The sequence below is a fragment of the Triturus cristatus genome, chromosome 1_2, assembly GCF_964204655.1.
Source record: "Triturus cristatus chromosome 1_2, aTriCri1.1, whole genome shotgun sequence".
Classification (NCBI taxonomy): Eukaryota; Metazoa; Chordata; class Amphibia; order Caudata; family Salamandridae; genus Triturus; species Triturus cristatus.
In genome coordinates, this window is record NC_140580.1 from 850,027,025 (window position 1) to 850,049,720 (window position 22,696).

The 22,696-nt window shown below is 41.1% G+C and overlaps 1 protein-coding gene across 6 annotated transcripts in view; it reads right to left on the minus strand.

Annotated features, from left to right (window-relative positions):
• The window catches only part of SPEN (spen family transcriptional repressor), a 392,229-nt gene extending 369,811 nt beyond the window's left edge, over window positions 1-22,418 (minus strand). For 4 of the 6 annotated variants that reach the window (XM_085609027.1, XM_085609026.1, XM_085609025.1 and 1 more), the window contains exons 1-3: window positions 21,990-22,418; window positions 4,989-5,309; window positions 560-1,039 (exon numbers count right to left, since the gene is read on the minus strand). In XM_085609027.1, the coding sequence (XP_085465153.1) occupies window positions 560-1,039; window positions 4,989-5,309; window positions 21,990-22,072 (884 nt within the window). In that variant the 5' untranslated portion in view covers window positions 22,073-22,418. Of the gene's footprint in view, window positions 1-559; window positions 1,040-3,723; window positions 5,310-21,989 lie in introns of all 6 variants that reach the window. The other 2 variants (XM_085609029.1, XM_085609028.1) reach the window with 2 other exon arrangements.
• Window positions 22,419-22,696: the final 278 nt, after the last annotated feature.

A 22,696-nucleotide genomic window follows, 5' to 3' on the forward strand; every position in this document is an offset into this window, starting at 1 on the left:
TTACTTCTATTATAGACCAAGAAATTTTACAACCGTTTTGATCACACAATTTAGAATAACAGAGTAATTGTATGGAATTATACAAAGTAAAGTACCTGCACTTCCTTGGCACACACGGCCTTTGAGAGCAAGTTTAAAATGCACCTTCTGTAAACATTCATCATTGGTTTTCATATCACTCTTCCAATGACACATGGAAAAGAGCCCAATAAATGTAAAAAAATTTAATTAAAAACATTCACTACTAAAACAGGAGCAACTATTATGAGCTATTCCAAAGGGAGCTAGGTGCTGCGGCATTGTATCAATCAAGCAACCACTAATTGTATACAACCAATTGTAACAAAAGATTAGTATCACCCACTTTCCCAGTGTGTGTGGATATGGAAAACTCTTGACAATCTGGAAATGGAAATGCAGCTCCAAACAAAAGGATGCAGTTTCTCTGACAACCACCACACACATTTATCATTATAGTAACCAACTTAAATGGGCCACGATGTAACACAATGAGCAGGTTAAAGAAGCATGAAATAGATTTTATATTAATCAAACATACCTGTCACTACTGGTACTGCCACTGCTGCTCACAGAGTCACTGCTTGAGGATCTGCTCCTAGAACCACTGCCGCTGGGAGACCTAGCAGGCCTTGCTGCTTGCCCAGGTAATCTTTGAGGAGACTGTGTTCTAGATTGTGATGAATGTGGTGAACGACTTCTACTTTGCTGGTAGTTACGATCTGCCCTCCTTCCTCGTACCTCCCGTGTAAGGTCATCCCTGTAGATATCCCTGTGTACCACACTCGGCAACGTAAACTGCTCGCGGGTTCTAGGTTCATATCGTGCATCATGTGTATCAAAGCGTGTTGGACTTCGACTCCTTGATGTATAGTAGATTCCATGTTGCAAAGTCCGTTCTCTGGGGTCTCTGCTATAGTAATCCTGATCGTAATGTCGTGTCCGATCAAATCCTCCAGTCCCCCTTTCATGGTGTCCATAGGCACTATGTTCATAAGCACGCTCCCTGTTATCAGAAGCCCTGGAAAGGGAGTAGGACAAACAATACAGTTGAACTTGGAAAAAGTTGTCAACAACGTAACACAAACTCTACAAACTGATTTTTCCTTCACTATCAGCCACAATCCAAGTATATAGGCAAAGCTAAAAAAAATAACCTAAAGTTGCAACTTTTGCTGCAGCTACAGGGCTTTTCCTTTTAGCATTACAAATCACTTTAACACATTCAATATGCTACTTTAGTAAATAGAGACAATCAAATAAGGCATCTTACACACTTCAGTAAAGTTGTTTTGGTCGTAGTAGCTTTGCAAACACAGCAAAATTAACTTGAGGGTAGAAGACTAGTTCTTTATTCTCAAATACTCGCAATTTGTATCTGTATTAGTACTAGCAGGTGTGTTGACATGGCTATATCACATGGTAGAAAGCGTAACAGAGCTATACTTGCCCAAGAAAGGGTTGGTATTTTGTGAGGCTCTGCTCATAAGAAAGACTAACCAGAAAGAAAACGAGCCACGCCTCAAAAGATGAATTTTACAAATGACATTCTCTCTGATGCCAGTTGGACATGGAGACTATATGGAGTGCCTGTCCTGCAAGAAGGTATGGCTTTGAGGAAAGGAGAGGTAGCAATCCAGAATTCACTTCCATTAGCTGTAGCTGCTGAGAGGATTTCATATTGCAAAATCGATAAATAATAAAAAGTCAATTACCATACATACACACTGAAAACTTCATGGCAATACATGACCTTCCACGTTGTGAATGACCTGCCTAAAGAACTACATTTACAGTTAACCTAGAATTGAAGTCACACCGAAATTATTATTGGTTCATTAAAAATAAATGGCCAAACAACGGTGTTTGGGATCATTTACAGATTAACTTATTTCCTCCCTAATTATAAAGCACTGTTATTCATAAGCCCCCCCCCCCCAAAAAAAAAAAATGTAATCACAGCCCCGTGCTTAGAATACACAAATGTACTTCATAACAAAGGACTGGTTTTCATGGAAGAAAGTTAGAGTGAGTGCTCTCAGCTAGCAAAATTGGTGGACACGTAAACGGAAATTTTAAAGATAGCTTTTTATTATATCTTCGCAATTTAGTTTCCAGCGACTGCAACAGTAGAACTTAAGAACAATGATTAATGTTAGGTGTTTCTTAGCTTAATCAGTAAAAGTTAACAAATACTTAAGCATCAGGAATTTCTTTGCAGGGCTAGATAAGTCATGTGAGAGGTGATGGAGACTTTGACAAAGAGACGTGTTCAGTCATGATGTTGTCTATGTTTTGTCTTACTTCCTGCGCCCTGTCACCTTTTGCCTTACCTGAGCTGTTCTATTTCTCTGCTCCCCATTCCTTCCCTTCTTGTCTTCCTGTCTTTCGTAATTTGATCCTTGTTCATTTATGTGAAGCATTACTTAATGAAATATACTGTGTGGAGAATTATCATACTTTTTTGTGGCTACTATAGGAGAGTACAGTCGAAACTTTGATTCTGGATTGTCTTGGTCCACTGCAAATATTCCAATAAAAATTATTAAAACCTAAACATTAAGCGGATAAACATCATTTGCTTAAAAATCCGTTAATTTTCAGCACGCCTATTCTAATCATCTGATTTCGATTGAGATCGTTAATAGCAGAAGCACCAGTAAGAACCAAAACCAATAGATAGTCTGTGAAGGTTGTGAGCTATTTAGTTTACCCAAGAACAAAAGGTTGGTGACATATTTTAAAGCTGCCTTCCAAATGTCCCCGATTTCAATTAAAACTTACCCCATTATATTTTTATTTAAATCGCAGTCTCACTATCTAAGAAAGCGTGAAAGTAGTGCTATTTGAACTTTTACAAAAAATATGCTAAATATAGCTTAACAAATGTTGTGCTGCTCTAAAAATCAAGAATGCAAAGTCCATTTAGCATAATATTTTAATCCACTCACAACTTTATGAAGCAAGCTATTAAATTAACTGCTACTGTCAAAACGGTGCTGCACAATAGAACAAAAAACACTTCACTCCGAAAAGCAGATACTTGTTTAAATTAGCAGCTTGCAATCCCGATACTTTTACTCTAGGCAAAAACGGAATCAGTGTGTAACAGCATTTGAAACACTGATCACCCAAACATTAATCACACAGAAGTAATCTAAGTTTTCTAAAACGTAGAAAGGATTACTACTTAAGTGTTTTCATTACATAATTATAGGGGTGGGTGCAGAGAACACTGGCATAACAGCAGCATTGCAGGGCCGACATCTAACAATTATGGTTAAATTATTTTAAATTATTATTCTCATATTTAAGGTAACTACTTGCAAATTTGCACTCCCTAAACTCTTAGCCACACACAAAAAAAAAAAAAGTACAACGTATCCATATTTTTAGAACCGGAAAACAATGCAAGGCTTGCATTACTGTTGAATTACCTCAAAAATATTGACAACCACTAATCAAATGAAGGTCTGAGCAGTAAGTTAGAGGCATTGCTAATGAGTACAGCAAGACCCCAGACATAAAATAGAGGACACAGAAGGCTGCCACAAGAGCCAGTAAAACTGCAAGGGTTACATCTAAGGGCTATGGTGGTTTTATTTTGAATGCATACAAGTACTAGGTACTACTAAGGTTAGTGGAAAGAAACGGTCTGACTTAGGTTAGGAGTGGAGCTAATAAGACTGGGCAGGGCATACCAACCTTTTCCAAATGAGCCAACTCGACCTATAATCCCAATTAAATCTAGAATTGTAAGAGCATTTCCCCAATTTGGCCACCTGTACGGGGGTAATCGACCTTCTCAGTGGGAAAGGGAAAAAAAATTATAGCTGGAAAAAAAACGCATTTCCTTTGGGCACAAGGTTGCAGAGACCATGAAAATAAGCAACTCTCCAAGACCCCAGCTTTCCTGCGCCAAATCGTTGCAATGATGCATCAAATCCAGGTACTTTTTGTGTGTATTTTCTTCCCTAAAATCTGAACACTGCATCGGTTACCGGGTACCCAATGTGAAGAGATCCACATTTTTGGCATGTTGGGCGGAAAATAAAGAGGAAAAAACAACAGGTTCCAAATCACTCTCCTCCAGCACATTTTGATTGAGGTCACCATCAGTCGAATTCTTAGCACACAATCCTGATAAAAGTAATCAGTATAGATCAGCAGCATTCCCATTTATACAAGGGTATCCATTTTTCCATTGATCACAGGATTCCTAACAGCGACCAAGCCCATCCTTATAGGGCAGCAGTTAGGGCAATGCTTGGTGTCCAATTGTTAAAAACCATTCCAGAAGATACCCATTCCATTCATCTTCCAAGTTTGAGTCATACAAGCCCAATGCCACAAGGAAAAAGAATCCCAAAATATGAAAAACAGAAGATCCACCAAATGATGAAAACCACTCATCTTCTGTATCAACTAACCCATTCCACGAAAACCAAATGCCTGCAGAATCCAAAGACACTGAGAGAAGTTACAGACAACAAAGTTGTAATTCAGGTAGTTCCAGTTGACTTTGACACAGTAGTCAGACAGCCAGACGTCAAATTCTTTCCCATAATTTTTCCGCCACGAGGACTTTTTAGACGCCACACAGGAACATTGTCCATATGCTGCAGCAAACCTAGTTCCGTTTGGTGAAAAAAAAATAGATCCAAAAAGGCCATGCCACATTTCAGGAAAGTTTCACCAACCAACAATCCATGCCGACAACTGGAACACTTCCACCCTTCATTGTGCAAGATCGTCAAAGAGTAGATATCCAGCCAGTTGCACGTACCATCCTTAGCGAATCCATAAGTATCCAGCCAATGGAGTTGCGAGTGGTTTCCACTTGTAACCCACAACAGGAAACACAGAATTCCCAAAATTTGAATCCATCTGGGGGCCCTATAGGTTTTTTTTTTCCTCGCAGCTCAGCATATCAAATACAAAATACCTGCCTAGCGAAACCTTAAACTTACCCATCAAGTCTCCGCTCATAACGTCCTTCCCGTGCATGAAGTGATGTTGGGGTGCCATAAGTGGGTCCCCCAGCACCTGCTCTGAACCCAGAAACCTCTCTAGTACGAGAGGTTATGGAAACTGTATCATCCAATCCCCGAGCTGCGCTCGGAATGGTGCCTGGTTCATTATAATCTGTGCGTAGGTCTCTATCTCCCATTTTGTTGACTGCATTGTGTGCCTTCTGTGCACTTTTGATATCCACAAAATCCACAAAGGCTGCCACTCCACCATCGGAACCCCGCTTGGGCAGTATTTTGACACTTTCAACACGTCCATATCTAAGGAAAGAGAAAAGCAAAAGTAAATTGTTAAAGAAGTGCAAGGAAAAAAGAATTTAAAAAGTTTCTGTTAGACATTTTAGCTCAAACAATTTAGTAGAAAAGGTTTATAGTTCACCTGCATGATAAGAACTTAAGAGCCTATTAAATTATTGCAAACCAAACATCTCTACGTCATCTCTCCAGGACTGTCTAAGAGAATAGCGCTGCCCTTCACAACTACGGTGTTGACCTAACTTAACAAAAAAAATCGATATGCTGTTCAAGACATGTACATAATAATAATACTTGGTGTATATGCTTGGAATGGGGACTTTTTCGAGCCATAGATCTTGAGACGAAGATGACACTCATACTAGCTCTCTGTAACTCCTAGCTCTCCCCCTCGATTTGTTCTGTTTGTATGTATTGTCTATGCTGCTTGTCTGTGGTCATATTAAAATCAAATAAACAGATTTTGACAAAAAAAAAAATCCCTATTGGGAAAACTGGCTGGTCAAGCAGGCTTTAGAATCAACCCTTCACTTTCCTAAGCAGAAAGTTGAATGTGTAGATACTTCTCACCTATGCTGCTCCCATTTCTAGAACTAAATGCCCCTAAGCACTGGACTTTAATAGGGTTTCTAGTCTTATTGGGTTAAACTGCAATGCATTTTGGTTTTGATCATTTGGTTAGTTTATCAGGCGCACCCTCTTTATTGCTATACAACTAAAAAAGTGGAAGCATGTTAAGTGTTGTCCAGCTACTTGTATATCTTAAACCAGAAACATCCTTAATGTTTAGCAATCCGTGACAGCACAATTATTGCTAATATGTATGTAGCCACATATGTACCCACAAACGGACTGTAATATATCAGATTCGATAAAATACAATTTAAAGGGCAGCAGAGAAAACTGTATGCATGTACACTGCAGACATCAAGGAATGTGTTTCTTCTAAAATGTGCCTTGCGAACAAGTAATCAGCATAACTGACAGTGAATTTGAACTTTAGGACAATGATTACAATATATTTGTCTCAACAAACCACTTAATTGTAACCAGGGTTTTAAAGAAATAGGCGTATGGCACATGGTTTAGTTATAAAATCTTCAAAAAGGCTCTTGCCATTATATAGACTAACCAATTTTTAACAAAAACGATAATATATGCTGCATAGTAGCCTGAAAACAACTTCATGTTACTCCAGACAAAAACGTTTAAAAACTTGACTATCAAGAAAAAAAAAAAAAGAAGAAAATAGGCAAGATGACTAAGGAAAAATAAAAGCAAAAAAGTCTAGCTAAAACAGAAACGCACAATATTTGAAAGTAGCCCTTTTCTTTCAATTAGTCACTTTGCAAGGGGAACTTGCCCTTGTGGGTTTTCAATTAAAGGTTTGTTTTGGGAACATTTAGGCTTACCAGGATTTCAAAAACATTTTTTAATAGGTATGTAAAATAGTATTTGTGGTTCCTGAAGTCACGAGTACCATGAACTGTCCGTCGGACCTGCAACCTGAATCGAGAAAGGATGAGCTACTACACAATGCCCAATGATCCATTTAACATAGGATTTGCTGTACAATAAAGTAGGTTATGCAGTACCTGCATCCAAAAGAACGTGATAAAGCTTTCCTCAACGCATGAATGAAACGCACATGAGAACAGACTAACAGAGTTTACCAATGGGCAAACATTTCTGCTTTCCAAAGAGCAAATTAAAAATCATAAGAACTACTTAATTTCCGTCTGAAATCTGGGAACAATGCATAAATAATCAGCTATAATATGTTTCAAAATTTTGGAAGAAGCCGCCAGTCGGCCTTAAAACCACGTCCTAATTTGAAAGCTAAACACTAAATAGTACTTTAATGAGATATCGATATTTCAATCAAGGCCGTCTAGAGAGGTGGGAGAAGATCGGCTAGTGGGTGCGCAAATTTTAGTTTTTGTGCTCTAGGAACGAGGTAGCTCTCTTCCTGTTGTGTGCAAGTTGCTTTTTTGAAAGACCAATACTTCATGATGAACTAACTTTTTCAGCACAAAATAGTAAAGCCTTGCAACTGTCCCACACTGTGTCATAAACCTCCACAGTTTGGTACTAATATACTACTATTCTCAGGGTTTAGGTATAAACTGGAGCCAGGCGCCGTAACCAGAACCAAAATAGGCTGGTGTAACTGATAATTAGATTCTTCAGAAAGGGCGAGAATTCATCCGCAAAGCACTTTCCATATGGTACAGCTTCTGCAGCATCTTACTAGGATAGTGAACCATAAGTAGCAATGTATACAAAAGACCCTCTTAAATATTGTGTGCAATGCACTCAATCCGTCTGCGGTTTCTAACAAAACAGCTGCCAAGAATCAGGTTTTCCCCAACAGTACCACACCAACATCAAGTTAATGCGCCAAAAGAGCATCAACCTGCAAAATTAATTGTAAAGGCTTTTAAAAGCCTTCCCACCACATCCTAGCCAACAAATAATGGGATTCCAGTAGAGGTTTGTGATATTAATAAGGATAGTGAGCACTAGATTTGACAATCCCACCATACCACAGTTCAAGAAAATACAAAAGACACGGGTGGGTTCAATTGTCCCTACCAGTTTGGGCCTTGCTCTTGTGGCCTTTAGCAACGTAGTGTACTTTACAAGGTTAAGATAATATTGCAAATATGAATGAACAGCAAATCAGCAATATTTTTTTTTTTTTTTTAAATCACAGACAGGGAATATTAGCCACTGAATAAACGATCAATATATGTGGCATAGTAGAACAAAACTATTTCTGCAAAATGCCCCAAGAAAAATCCAAAAGTTTTACCGAGTAGCAAATCAGCTGTGATGCTTTAGAAAAGAGGATTGTCAAAGGCAAACAAAGCGTCAAGGAAAAATATATTTAAAAAAAACAAAAAAAAAAAACACAAGTTCAGTAATAACATCCTAAATGAATGGCCACCAATGGCGGTAAATAGTTTTCCGATAAAACGCAAGCTTGTGAGGGGCAAACTGTTAATGGTGGGTCCGAAGTAGAATATTATGTAGTTTTCGAATTAAGAGGGGGGGGAGTTGCACAACCATCATTAACTTGATTTTCCAAGTCATCTTGGGCATGAGTCTTGGTGAAGTAGCTGAGCAGATTATTTGAGGTATTTCCTGAGTTTTATAGAGTCCCTACTAGGTCTCAGAAGGTCGGAGCGCCGTACATCCTGAAGTACACTGTACAGCTCGGGCAGATTACGGAGTAGAGTAAGAAGGTATTTTATCATGACAAACATTAGTCTTAGGCAACATAACAGACTCGGCCAGCGTAGTCAGGATGTAGAATGACAATATGGGTCAGAGCTGGAAGAGTGTTCTGAAAAACACATTCACTGAATCGTATGCAGGACAGCGAACGAAGCACATCCTAAGAAAACTATATTAGTTGAGAGCAAGCTTTGACAGCAGAGAAGATGATAATAAGAAACATGATGGAGAAATGGATCAAACATAAGAAAAATAGTTTGGCAAGGAGGTTGGTGCATCTGGTCCACATGTATGAGAAGTCCAAGTAGAGCTAGAATAGCATTTAACTCCTTTCCAGAAACGTTCTTAGTTACTTCCAAAATGTATTTAGAGAAGGAGCTTTCCTAAAGGATAGTGGCAGGGAGTTCCAAAACTGCTCATTAAGTTGAAAGGCGAGCTCACTGGTTTCTTGGGGAATCGACTGAAACAACAGAATCCATCTTCTATATTTCAGCAATAAAAATATATTTACATTGCTAGATGTAGAAAGCACAGATACACAGTACCTCTTTATATATACTCTGACACCAATGCATCATATCAATTTACGTAAATAGCATGGGATGATACAAGTATCACCAACAGATAATCCAGATCCTTTCACAGGCTTGAGAGAATTTAATCCCGCAAGAAAGGTTCAACATCAACAAGCCCGAGAACAAGCAGTGTTTTTCCTCATTAATCATTCTAGTCTAAAACGCTTGAGATTCTGAATGACCATTTATTCACTTCTTCTTAGGTAATCTGTATACTTTTCTTGAGTCACAAGACCTTATGCCATGACGTGGCATTTTAGCGTCAATCCATAGTATTTTTTTAGAATGGTACTTTAAGCACACTTTTTTGTGGGGAGTGCCATAGTTTTATATAGCACGAACTAGACATGAAGGTATCAGAGCACTTTACGTGAACACCAGTTTAGTTACAGGCCGACACTTTCATTTTGTTAGGCACAGGGAGATGAAGTGATATGCCCAGAATCACAGGAAGTTGAGTCCCTGCCGAGACTCGAACCCGTTTCTCCAGCTTTTAGGTCGACCGGTCTGGCCGTTAGGTAAATTAATGTTCCCAAATCTTTTCAAATGACTACCATATGCCTGCAACGGCTTGTAGAATCGCAACTAGCCTTGTTAAATTTCATTAAAGCCAAACCTGCTCATGCAAGATAAGTTTATTCTACAAATAAAGCACCCACTTTTAATACGCCGATCTTATAACCATTCCAAGGATTAACAAAAAGGGGGGAAAGTATAGGGTGGTGGGGGGGCACATTAAAGTAATTGATCGGACCATGCGGTTTACGTAATCAGTGAGAAAGCATCCTTAGTCTGAAGTAGAAAAAAAAAAAGCCACATGATTTTTTTGTTATTTATTTTTAATCGAGACCTTTCACACGTCGGGTTTCACGACAAGTGACACTGACTGCTAATGAACTAAGTATATATTTTTAATCGGTGCTTGATTTCCTTTGGTAAATACAGACTCCGTTGCTTCAAAAATTATAATTTAACGCTTTAAACACAGAGTTTATAACGTACTACTTCTGTGTTCACATATTTAGTAAAAATAGATTCCTAGGTACGGGACTTCAAGTTCCATTACTCCATATGAATTCTCCCTACAATCCCTCGTTACATATCTTCATTACAAGAGCCTCGGGGCCTTAAATAAGAGATTGTTTTCCCACCTCAAACACTCAAGTGTCCTGCAATGTAATTTTCTAGTGTGTGTAAAAAGCACTTGGGATGGGAGCCAACTTCTTTCCCAGCCTCCGGGTCGAAAACGGTCAATACAAACGTCGGACTGCGAAAAAAAGCGCAAAAAGTTTAACATTTACCTCGTAAACGGCAAATATTCTCATTAGTAATTTAACAACTATAGTTATTTATTCTGGTGGATTGTTGCCTACGAAATCCAATCAGTATACTTAAGAGCTGTTCCGCAGGTCCCCAATCAGTATGCCTTTTTCTTTTATAGCAGGTCACTGGCTGACAGATACACAGATTGCGATGTTCAGTTACCGGTTTGTGTTAAAGCAATCATGGCTAACATAAAAAGATGTACATACTTATTACAGATGTACAGAAAATTCCAAAAGGCATTTGGTGACGGTCCAGTGTGCACGTGAATAGGAGAAAGGTGGTTAAGTCTGTTAGTAGTGATTTCATTAGGAAAGGACGTATGTCAGTATTGAACTGAAATGTAACGTTTGTTTACAATTGTTTTCGCGCACATTTTAAAAAGGCATTTAAACGCGTTTAAATCCCAACTATTGACAATGTTAAAAAAATGTACAATAGGTACGCTCTCCAAAATAAAAGACATTTTCAAATATGAAATTTGAAAGAAAAACATGTATAAAAAAAAAATATATGGGCACCTACGTTGTAGTAGGTACCATGAATAATTCAGGCAAATCCTTCTATAAATTGAAGATGATTTATTAAAGAATTGAGGCAAATAGTAGAGCCCATCAACTAGCGTCCTTCCAACTCTGCGACCCTTTTTAAAATGCCAAATCAATCGCCTATATTCCAGGCAAGAACGCAGAATATGCCCACGACCTAATCTTCGCCCCTCTTGATGAACAAAAAAGTTGCTTCACAATGTGGTGACATAAAAAGAAAAAACTTAAAACAGTCGACTATTTAGTTGTGTTATCTTTTATATCTGTCCCATAGCAGAAGCTGAACTGCAACAGCAATTAGATTATGCTCCGTTTCTTGACCTCTTAAACGTGGTAATGTTCTATTCACGTTTTAATTATGCAAGTTTTTGGGATAAGGGGTCACCAATTCCATTTCTGCAAGCAAAACACAAAATAACGGGCTGCTACCGCACAACGTATAAAAGTTATGAGGCACAGTCAGATGCGAGCGAGTGCTAGACCAACGTTTTTGTTTGCTCACTACCAAGACAACCATTTGCGGAAGCATAGTAGTTCGACACTGCTGCTCCCAACGCGTCATATTTCCAACACGAACGTTTACTCCAGGCCTACTCCCAAATGTAGAGCTGCATGAAATGGCAAGCACGGTGAATGAGCTCTGCTCAGCCAAACCTTCACTGTAGTTTGACAGCCTATTAGCTCTCAGAAATGCTTGTATAAGCTAACAAGAATATGTGGTGAGAGGGTATAAGAAAATTCAAGAGCATAGAAACACCATGACAGTGAAACATTACTTCGCGTCCTCTCGCTCTTGATATATCGCGTATTAACCATACGTGCCGTCTAATAAAGTCTACAGTCGTCCTTCCCCTCTATGCTATTTAAATACAGCCAGATCAATCTACGTTTCCTTAGCAGCCCCGCACAACAACTCAAAGACGGAGAAAAGCCGGGGTCGCTTTGATAGCAGTGCTGCGGCAGAATACATTACATGCTTGCAGGGATTGAAAGCAGAGTTAACGTCGAGCTACAAGAGGACAAAATGGCGCCAGCTGCTGCAAACGCCCCGTGTGTAAAACACTGCTGCACCAGATAAGTACTGCTGCATGAGAACCAAACCACCTCAGGGTTTGAGCAATCACCCCATACAAATATGACTGAGCCGAAACAACCCCCTCGAGTGAGGCGGGAGTAGATGTCGCAATGCAGACTAGATCATCTCTGTATTCAAGCTTCATTCCACGCACAGTGCAGTTCACACATCGCTACTAGTCGTGGGAGGGGCTGAAAGGCTCGTTTATATTCAGTTCGTACATATATCACTGAGCTCTTAATTCATACGCGGAAGCTCGTCCTATAAAAAGAGCAGCGGACTCCCCAGGCGCCGCTGGGTTTCACTGCAGTGAATTCCACTGCTGCTCAGTCTTCCGTCAAAGCCAATCCCATCACAGGGTTAGCCACAGCACCGAAACACGCACCAATGGGGGCAGAATGGGTTGCTATGGCAAATATACCAATGAATCAATCTAAAATGAATAGACGGTAACCGCACCAAATATTAAATGAAAGAACAATAAACCAGTGTGCACTCCAACATCAATAAAACGCTGAAACCCACATCATACACGCTTCGCTGTTCCATTAATTAGAAAAAAACCTAGGGCATGTGTCAATTGCCTAAAATGGAAGGAATGAGAGTTGCTGCTCGTGCGAGTAGCCTCGACATATCATCGAAAACCTTATCTTCTAAGTAAAGACAGATGAATAAGGAAATCCATCTATTATTCAATAAGAATATTTTCCAACTAAAGGATGCCAGTCATGTGCCAGCAATAAAGATATTATATAGAACCCAATGTATCTGAGAGGGACCCTGGGTATAAGTAGCTATAAGGAAAACAGTGGTCCCTTACAACAATTAAAAAATGTGAGCAATTCAATACAGAAATGTAATAACTGTCATGTACTGTTATAAGAGCACGTAATATTTAATTACATCATCAAAATCAAAGAAAAAAGTGGGGCAGTGTCTACAATATTAGGAAAGGGGAAACAAAAAACTCGTACATAAGCAAAATCGTGTTCATGGCGGCGGTTGCGTTGTGATCAGCACCAGTAGTATGGCTTCAAGCAAGGCAATTGTATTCGGGAAAGGAATTATTTTCTCGAATACAATGATGGTGATGAACGCAACGGCCATGAACCAGATTAAACTACCCTAACGTACTGCGTTATCTTCCTCCATTCCTGTTACTCCGCTTCTGCCAGAAGACTTTCGAGCTGGGGCCCACTCCAGCCTCTACGTAATTGTCCCAGCAGCTGAAACGCCGGCTGTAGGTACCCCAACACATTTTTTTTTTGGGGGGGGGGGGGGGGCGCATTCCGGTTTGGCGACAGTATTGCCTGAATCGTTTAGGATGACACCATTGGGTCTTCACATGTCGCGTTTCATGCAAGCAGGCAAACTCTATTAAATTGTGGGTTTTCTCAGGCTAGACATTCTTTTAGTCCTAATGATGATCCCATTATTTGCTGTGGGATCGAAACGCCATCGACTTTTGAGCCCTGACACAAATTGTATAATAATTATTTTATATAGGTGCAGTGGTGCTCCAGATATGTTGTTTGGCCTAATTATTGGACTATCCTTTGGCCACGCTATTTTGTTTTTCTTATGGGACCACTGTTTCCTTATAGCTAACAAAGATATAACATTTCGGGACACCAGGATACAACGGGTGTAGCCCGTTTATTACCTTGCACTTTGCAGCCCCAGCCTCGACCAAACGATCCAGTCTAAACCAAGTGACTTTGTATTAAGCCCAGGTATGGCTAGACAGGAAAGAGGTTCGGCGCTCCTGCAAGTACAAGCGAGAAAATTCAAGAATCTTAAGTGTGATCTCGTTATCCCACCTCGCCTGAAAAGGGATTACAGCATCATCCATCTTTAACGAGGGTACAAAACATCGAGGCAAGGACTTGAGTTTAGCTTACAAGAGAATATGCACTATTGATTTTTAACCTACTGCCAACGCCTCGTATCTTTCTGAAACTGAACAAATGATGGGGGTGGGGAGGGTCAATAAGGTGCGGCATTGCAAATTCGCACTTTAACCGTTAGGGAAAAGGTCAGTCCTCGACCAGCTACCACAACCTATTTACCATCTAGATTTGGTATTTTAATCTGTATAGTAAAGGAAGGGAAGTCAAACAATGTGAAGGTTTAGTAACAAGATGACCAATAGCTGAAGTATTTTATAGATTTGCTTTTGTATTCATCTTCATTTTTTTGTATTGTACGATTGAATTGTGTTTATGGTTTTATTTGACTAAAACTATTAAACTACTACCTACTGACTACACCTGTTGCCATTTACATGCTTTCAGTGGGATAAGCCCTGCTTCAAACTCGCGTTGTTTTAGCATTAACATTTGGGACTGCTCGTCGAGGTTTTCCCAAAAACTAGACCTCCAGTGACAAAGGTCCTGTGCTGTCAAAGTGTTAATGCCCAATTACAATCATGCACGCGCTTGTTCTCTTTTTTTGTAATTGTTTATTCTGTTTCAAGGTGGATATTTTAATTGAGGTAGGACAGAAATCTTTTTAAAATGCTATTATACATCTATTTCAGATACATACATGTCAATATGTATTGCAGCTAACAAATGTATGTGGGCTGCCATTTCATTCACCAAGGCACTTGGAATTTTGATGTTGGTTTTATAAAGTTAATCTTGACATTTGATGCATTTTTGTTCTCTATTAGTGTAAGAAGGGTTTATAACATTCTTGTCGAAAAAGATATTTGAGGATTACTAAATGATGTACAAAGGAAGAATAAGGATCCTCTTCAAAGTGTTGGATGTCGTCTCTAAGGTAGTTGGTGGAATGCATTGTGGTGTGATTCAGGGTTTCATGTGGTACATATGTGCACTAGCTATATTCAATTTCCCTCTCGAGGCACAGAGTTCCTCATCTGAGGGTTTAGTGTACATGTAAAAAATGTACACACACTGATTTATTCCTCAATCCCTAAAAAACATTGATCTTCTCCTTCACCCAAACAGAATACATTCCATTCTCAGATCCTGCACGAACTAGGAAATAGACTTCTTTTTCACTAGCTTCTGTAGTCAAATATATACGTTTTAATCAAAAATCCTCTAAAAAGAGCGATTAAAATTAGAACTTTGATTTAGAAGTACCTAGATTCAGAAAATCCCAAGCTAAATACCAATCTTCCTCAAGTGCAGTGACTACTTTCTGGAACCACCTTCCAGCAGATCTAACCTTCTCCCACAATACCGTTCTCCTGCTTAATAACCCACATTCACTCTTAGCCTACTTTCTAACTTAGTTTTGTTTATTACCCACAACTAAGATGCACCAATTCTTTCACTGGTGCAGGAGCACAGTGTACAACTGAAACAGTGCACGTTAAGAACAGGATAAAACTCATAACTTTTTAGTCTTCTGTTTAAAGTAAGTACATTTGCTACATTGTTCCAATCAAATTTACTAGCATTACTCTCTATTGCAATATAAATTCTACAAGCAGAGGGAGCTGTCATTTAGTGATAAGGGATTGAGGAATTCAAAGTGGTATTGGGAAATCTTAGTTTCTCTAATAACCTGGATGCTGCCACCCCAAATCAGTTCCTCTTGATTGAATTTGAACGTTATTATTGTATTATAGGCATTGGCACAGATCGGTGCAAGAGTAAACACACCGAGTACAAACGACCCAAAAATGCATTTAAAAAAATAAATAAAAATAGACTGTTGATGGCAGGAAGTACTCTACTACAAAGAATAAAAAAAAAAACTCAACCGTCTGAGTGCGGTCTTCCAATTTTGCAATATATAATGTTGTTGAGTCACATCAGCGTTCACAACTTTACGCCTAGACAGAGAACACAGAATCATCTACATAGCTTACACATCTGGAATGGAAATAGTCAAGAAAATAATCTAAGTAACAATTATGGACAGCACCACAAAATCACAAACATGCTTTAAAAATATGCACAATAGGAACATGACTGCTTGAAAGGGAATCTTGTAGATAACTGAAAACTGCATTTTAATAAGCGACGCACAAATCACACAATATCACAGTGCCCCACTAGAAAAAATCCCTACATTGGGCATAAGCAGAAGAAAGAGACCAAACAATTCTGAGAGAAAGCCTTCTGCAGTCAAGAAAATAAACGAACATCTTGGTTTATTGAAGAACAATAAATCTAAACACAGAATTAAGCGTAGACTGATGCTTGATAGTAAAGATACGGGATTTAATTGTGTTCTTCCATGTATTAAGATTTACCTAAAGCTGGATATATCTAAAAATAAAAGTGGAAATTATGCATTTTAACATCTGCCCTGATTCTCCAAGTGGAACCGTGAATGGCAGATAGCCCGTACCGGCTAACACAAGTAGAGAAAGAGAGCAAACAACACAGGTGACAATTTCGAGATTTTTCCGCACACACATCTTACTCATTTGGGATAGCATTAGAAGATTTCAGGAGGTCACATATCAATATCCTCCCTCGTTTATTCACCACTATTTTGTCAGTAAACTATGACTAAATTAATACTGGTATATGGATCTGGAGGTATCCCAGGCAACAATAATCAGTAAATGGGTTCAGCGCAATATATACAATATTATATACAATATTATTCGGGTTGCCAAAAATAGTTTTTTGAAGGGCAGATCTGCATTCAGTTTAGTCTTATTAAACAGCGATCTTTTAACACAACTAAGGATGAAACAACAGAAATGGGGTACTTTAGCTCATTCGCTTGGGGTGAAGTAGCTCTTGGTAACAGGTATACAGTTTTTTTTCGCAGCAGCCCAGGGTTGACCAAGACATGGCCAAATATAGGAAGCAAACTCACCACATATAGTTTGCAAAAACAGTCTGCACCCGCTTTCAAGACCAATATGACATTGTGTTGTACCATTTGAAAAAGACATAGGCCCTGATGGCGGAGAGACCACATTCGACAGGGTGGCGGTCTTACCGCCATCAGAACTGGGATCTTCGTCCGCCATATTATAATGTCTTCTGGACAGGTTGTGGTTGTAAACTCTGACCGCCACGGTCCCGACAGGCGGTCCGTATCCGACCGCCTGTCTGACTTCCCTTTAGTCCCAGAATGGTGGCGGTGCCTGTCAGGCAACGCCGTGGGGATGACAATATCCCTTTCTGCTGGTGAATCTGAGGCGGTCAACCTGCCGCAAAACGGCAGGCGGAAACGGATTTGAGAGCCCATAGCAGGCCCCCCTTACCTCCTGGGCCAGGGACATAGGCACTGATAGGGCAGCTATGGTCACCCTCTACATAGCCCTGCGCCATGAAGTGGGCACCGCATGGTACCTGTCAATTAGTGCAGGGATGTGTGTGGGGTGTCTGTTTTGTCTTAAGGCGGGTGATGCAGAGCGCAGCACCTACCGCAATACAAAACATGGATGTGACCGCCACAGTGGCAGGTGGGCCCAAACACGATACGATAGCGGACGGAGTGAAGTACGCCTGCCATCGTAATGACCGCCAAAGTACTTAACACAAACAGCTATGGGCATCTCACAGCAATGGCATTGGACACCTCTCAGAAAAGAGGCTGGGAAGGGGCAAAAAGTAACAGTGACTCAGATTAATTCAAGTACTCTGCACATCACATTTTTGTGTTCCTCAGGCTCCCAGACAACCATGTTTTCCATATAGCTCCGGCACTGGCTCCACATCGGAACAGACTCCATCTGCAGGAGACTAGACGGACGAGAATTCTTTACCTTTTCTGTTGCTGAACTTTAGGAGCACTGGCGGAGTGCACCTAGCTGCTTAGAAGGCTCCTTTGTTGCCCCAAAACGTAGTGGTCATTCCTCCTGCAACCAAGCAGGTCACCTGTCAAGATGATGCCACTCTGACTTGCAGGATAAACACAACAGGGGTGTTTACACCAAAGATGCACGTCTTCAGAGAACCCTTGTGTGGAGCCACACTGTGTGGTTCCTGAGGGGCATTTGACACCCAGATTCGGGGAAATAGGTCTAGACATAAATAAAGATACCAATAAGGAGTTCCTTAAACCCAAGGGATTTCCCTGCCCACAATCGTGTAACTAAGGCAGATGGTACCCGTTAAGCCAGTCACACTCAGAAAGGGAGAATCTCTGCTTCAGGGTTTATTCCCTAGAGGAAGGTACTGAAAACGAAAGCCAAAGTAGGCGTGTCGATGCAGTGCATGTGAAACTAGATACCTGAGACTGAACACCAAGACCCCAATGTAGTGGGACAGGTTAAAAAACTGTAGAACCGACTATGGGACGACTGTATCACGGCATGAAGATGCCAAGCAGTGTTGCCTGCAAAGCATGCGTCCGCGGTTAACCCACTGAGGCCGTTGGGAATCGGAGGTGGAGGGAGAACTTCGGCACAGATGCAGTAATAATTTTGGTGGAACTGGGGTTTACAATGCCGGTTGAAGCAGTTACTCGTGCAGCACCCAAAATCAAACACTGCTCAGATTCAAGCACTCCCCAGGAGACGAGGTACTTTCTTGATGGCAAAGGACTTGGGTTTCAAGTGAAAAAGACCATGACACAAACGCTAACCGGCTACATTACCATCCCTCGAAATTACTTTTTGTTCAAACTTTTGCTGTAAAATTGTGTTTACAATTTTCTATATCTACGTAATACAATGCTTCAGACACGAACAAGAGACTGATTATAAACTTACACTGTACACGGCGCAAACATATATTTAATTTAAGGACAATCGTGCATTCGGGCACATCTCTAATATATTCCTGTGAGGGTGTGACATTTTAACATAACACAGGTATGTACATATTTGTGCGGGTACTAAGAGAAAAGTATCAGCAGTTGAATCGGATGCTACCAGTGTCCCATGGAATATTCAATGTTCTCAGGTCATATCACAGACGGATCCTAACCCAAATAGTGAGAAGCACGTACATGGTTGGAAGGCAGCGTAGTCAATTGCTACGAGTGAAATATTTACATTACTCTTTAAGAAAAACGTATGGCCGAATATTTCCATCTGCAAATACATTCAAACGAGATCGAAGTTTACTGATCGTTACTTCGTTGCCCGAGTATGGGACAGGTGACACGATTGGCCATTCAAATGAATGGAGAAACCAGACAGATTAAATGCGCCCGTGGAAAGATTAATACTAGTAAGGGAAGCATTGGTACTCTCCTTTATAGCTCGTATAAACCCCAATAATGGCCATCCAACACTAAAGTCCTGACAGACTGCACGCCTGCAGCATAGTTGCAAAATATCAAACGCCAGGGAAATTACCATTAACCAACAGGTTTTTCAGAAACTCTGCAATGAACTAAAATAGGACAATGAATTGCTTTCACTTAAGTCACGAAGTTTATCAATTTCTTGCTGAAGGAATACCAAAAACCAAATAAGTGGACACAACAAACACATATCCATCCAGAAGTTTGTCGCACGTTACGGACTGACAATTCAACATTGAAATGACCAGCCAGCCAATCCTTGCCCGTTGAATTATTCATGCATGGTCATTCTTTCGAAAGGGCAGAATCTTTGGTAGAGGAGATAAAAAGCAGGGGCGAACGTAGACTGTAACCACAAATCTATTAATGAGAAATTCTAACCCATATCCATCCTAGAAAACCAGATACCGTACCAGCGGGCCAGTCTTAAATGTGGGATTTGGGGTGGTAAAATAGGTGTTCCCAGGGAGCTGCTGGACACTGCACGTGGACTCGCGTTTCCTTTTTAACTGGACCTCACCAAACATCCCCCCAATGGCTTTAGAAGACTGGTAGTAAACGGGTCAGACGTGGGAAAAATGCAAATGTGCACTTCCGTCATTCTACTACAACTGTAATTCTGCCATGAATCAACGACGTAATTTACTAAATGTATTATTAGTGTCGCGCGTAAGGCGATTTCAACATTCATTATACATTTTTTTTGCATTTAGACTAATCAGTATGCACATGTGATCTCTTGCCCTAGTTATAAGTTGACACCAGTTAGATTTAATCAAAGGTCGCCTGCTTACTGAGATATCTTCGTAGTGAATATGCATACAGAAAACCGCGACTTATCAAGTTGTTTTCCCCTCCCGTTTCTTGCTAAAAAAAAAAAAACATCCACGACTAAATCACAATTAATCCATGAGAAAGGGGAACATAGTGAGAGAAAAAATAGCGCTTTTACATTTGCCCAAAATGGGATGTAATCGTGGAAAACGCACTTTTTTTACGCAGATCTTTATTTTTTTAATGGCTCTTAACAGACATGTAACAATGGGAAACACATTTCTGGAAGTTGGAATTAAAAATAAAAACACGCTTGTGACGCGATAATATAGATGCGTGAAATAACCCAAACACAGAGCGAGTAAATGCTTTAACATACATCAGGAACCCCCACAAAGACAAAAAAAGTACCCTTTACATGCTGACTGCCTCTCAGCACAAGACAAGGTTCGTTCAGTGATCTTTTTCTTTGTGCGAGTGAAATTTAGTATGCAATTCCGCTAGCTCAGCCACTGCATACTTTCAGCAGGATTCACAGGCTGGGGGATGGGTGGGAACCTGCTGATTTGATTTCGCCACGATCAGCTAATGTGAAGCGTGGCCTCACTTTAGCCAACATACTGTAAAGATGACACTTACACAACACATACCCACGCGCCTTGAAAAAAAAACTACAGATGATCGTTACTATTGGTGACCGAAACTTACAATATTTAATTTGTAGATATGTCATCCGAGCTTCCAATCCGTGATAGGTCATCGATCCCCAAGTAACAAAACAACAACAGTGGAAGTAAAGCACAAGTGACAAAGAAAATTAATCTATTTAGTGCAAATGGTTTATTTAGCACACACAGAGAAGAACACGAAGCATGATCGTTTTTATTGACAATCGTGGCAAAATAACAATTGCCGAGGCTCGTTTACTCTTAAGGGGCGAAAAAATATTATTTGCAAATGCACTAAAACCCTCTTTTAGAAAACACGATGAGTTGTTTCTGAAAACGGCAGTGCTAAAAATGCAAATACATAATGTTGGGGGCGGAAAGCGCATTTCTAAGCTGAGCTCTGCACATCTCCAAGCAACAGTAACATGGCAACTTCGGACATATATGGAAAGTAGAAGACTCAATGCCCAGCAACTGTCAACCCGTACCAGGCACCGTGTAAAAAAAAAAAAAAAAAAAAAAAAAATTACTACACTGCTATGGCAGTCCCAACAAGGTCCTAAGGTAGCCAGGCCCTCGCTCGCACTACGAAGCAGGTGGCGGGCACACGCTTGAGCCCTGTAGGAGCTCAGAGAAGTACTAAGGGCAGAGAATGCCTACCAGAAATCGAAAATAAGCATTTGCCCCAGGTTGTATGGCCTGTAGGTGGTTCTGCTGCAGCAGGCAGTGAGAGCAGAATCCCCACCCCGAGATGTTTCCCACACAGGAGCGGCCGCCATTTTACAGCCATCGTTCCCAGCCTGGCAGACCATCCCCCCTGGGGAAAGGGAGGGGGGGGCTGCGGCTCAGGGCAGCCCGGCTGCACGTTTACCAGCCACACATCAGAAGTGGGGGGCGGGGAGCGATCAGACTTCAGAGGCGGGGGAGGGGAGGACATTTTCAGAGAGATGGACAGCAGTCTCTTTTTCCGTCCCCACCCCCGCATTAGAATGCGGCTAACGAGCCTCCGCTGGGATCAAGAGGACCAAAGCTAGTTTAGCATTAGAATGGACAAACTTGTATAACCCCCACACCAACAACCCATATAACAGGTACATCACCATTCTCTGCAATCGTCTAGCAGGGACTGGCTTCCACACTAAAAGGAATTAAAGAGGAGGGGCACATTTCAGAGACCCTTCCACTAACATTCCACAATTCCTCCTACATCCATGGACTCCTGACTACCCTAGTAGATACTGCGGTGGTCTCTTCGGCTCTAATCAGATCCTCTCTTTCGTACTCACCGCTTGAAGTGTTCGATGATCTTTTCCTCCCGAACACTCTCTGGGAGGTTGCCCACCCAGAGGTGCCTGGTTTCCCGCACCATGCTGGGGGAGGCTCTCGACGCATGCAGGCGAGGGGTGCTAGCGGTGGCTCTGGAGTGCCGACATCCCCTCCGCCGGGACCGAGGCGTCTTCACGGGCGGTGATTTCTGCCCCAGCCTCTTGGGCTGCCGCCGGGCTCCTATCTTTGCCAGTTGTCGTCGTCTTCTCTTCCACTGGACGCTCGCTCTCCTCAGCCTCTCCGCACGCGCGCTCACTCTCTTGCCAACAGGCGCGCGACGACTCACCTCGAGACGGCGCCCCTACCCCGAGCTCTCACGCTCCACCACGCACGCGCATAGGGAAAAAACATAGAACGTGCGAAACAGGAAAATTGGGGGAAGGGATTGCGGAGTGCGCATGCGGAGAAAATACAGAAAGGAGGGGGTCAAGAAAGAGGGATGTACTGCAAGAGCGCAGGCGCGAAAAACAGAAATATGGAAAGCGAGACAAGCGGAGGAGACAGGACTGGCGGCCTTCTATTACGCATGCGGAGAATTAAAGGAAAAACACAAACAAGGCTTTCATAGAGAGAGGGGGAGGGGCAGGACTTCGGTTCCCAACGTGTTTTTTTTCTCAGCGCGCAGGTTCTGTTGGCGCAAGAGGGAGGTAGTGCTCGAGCGGTGGGG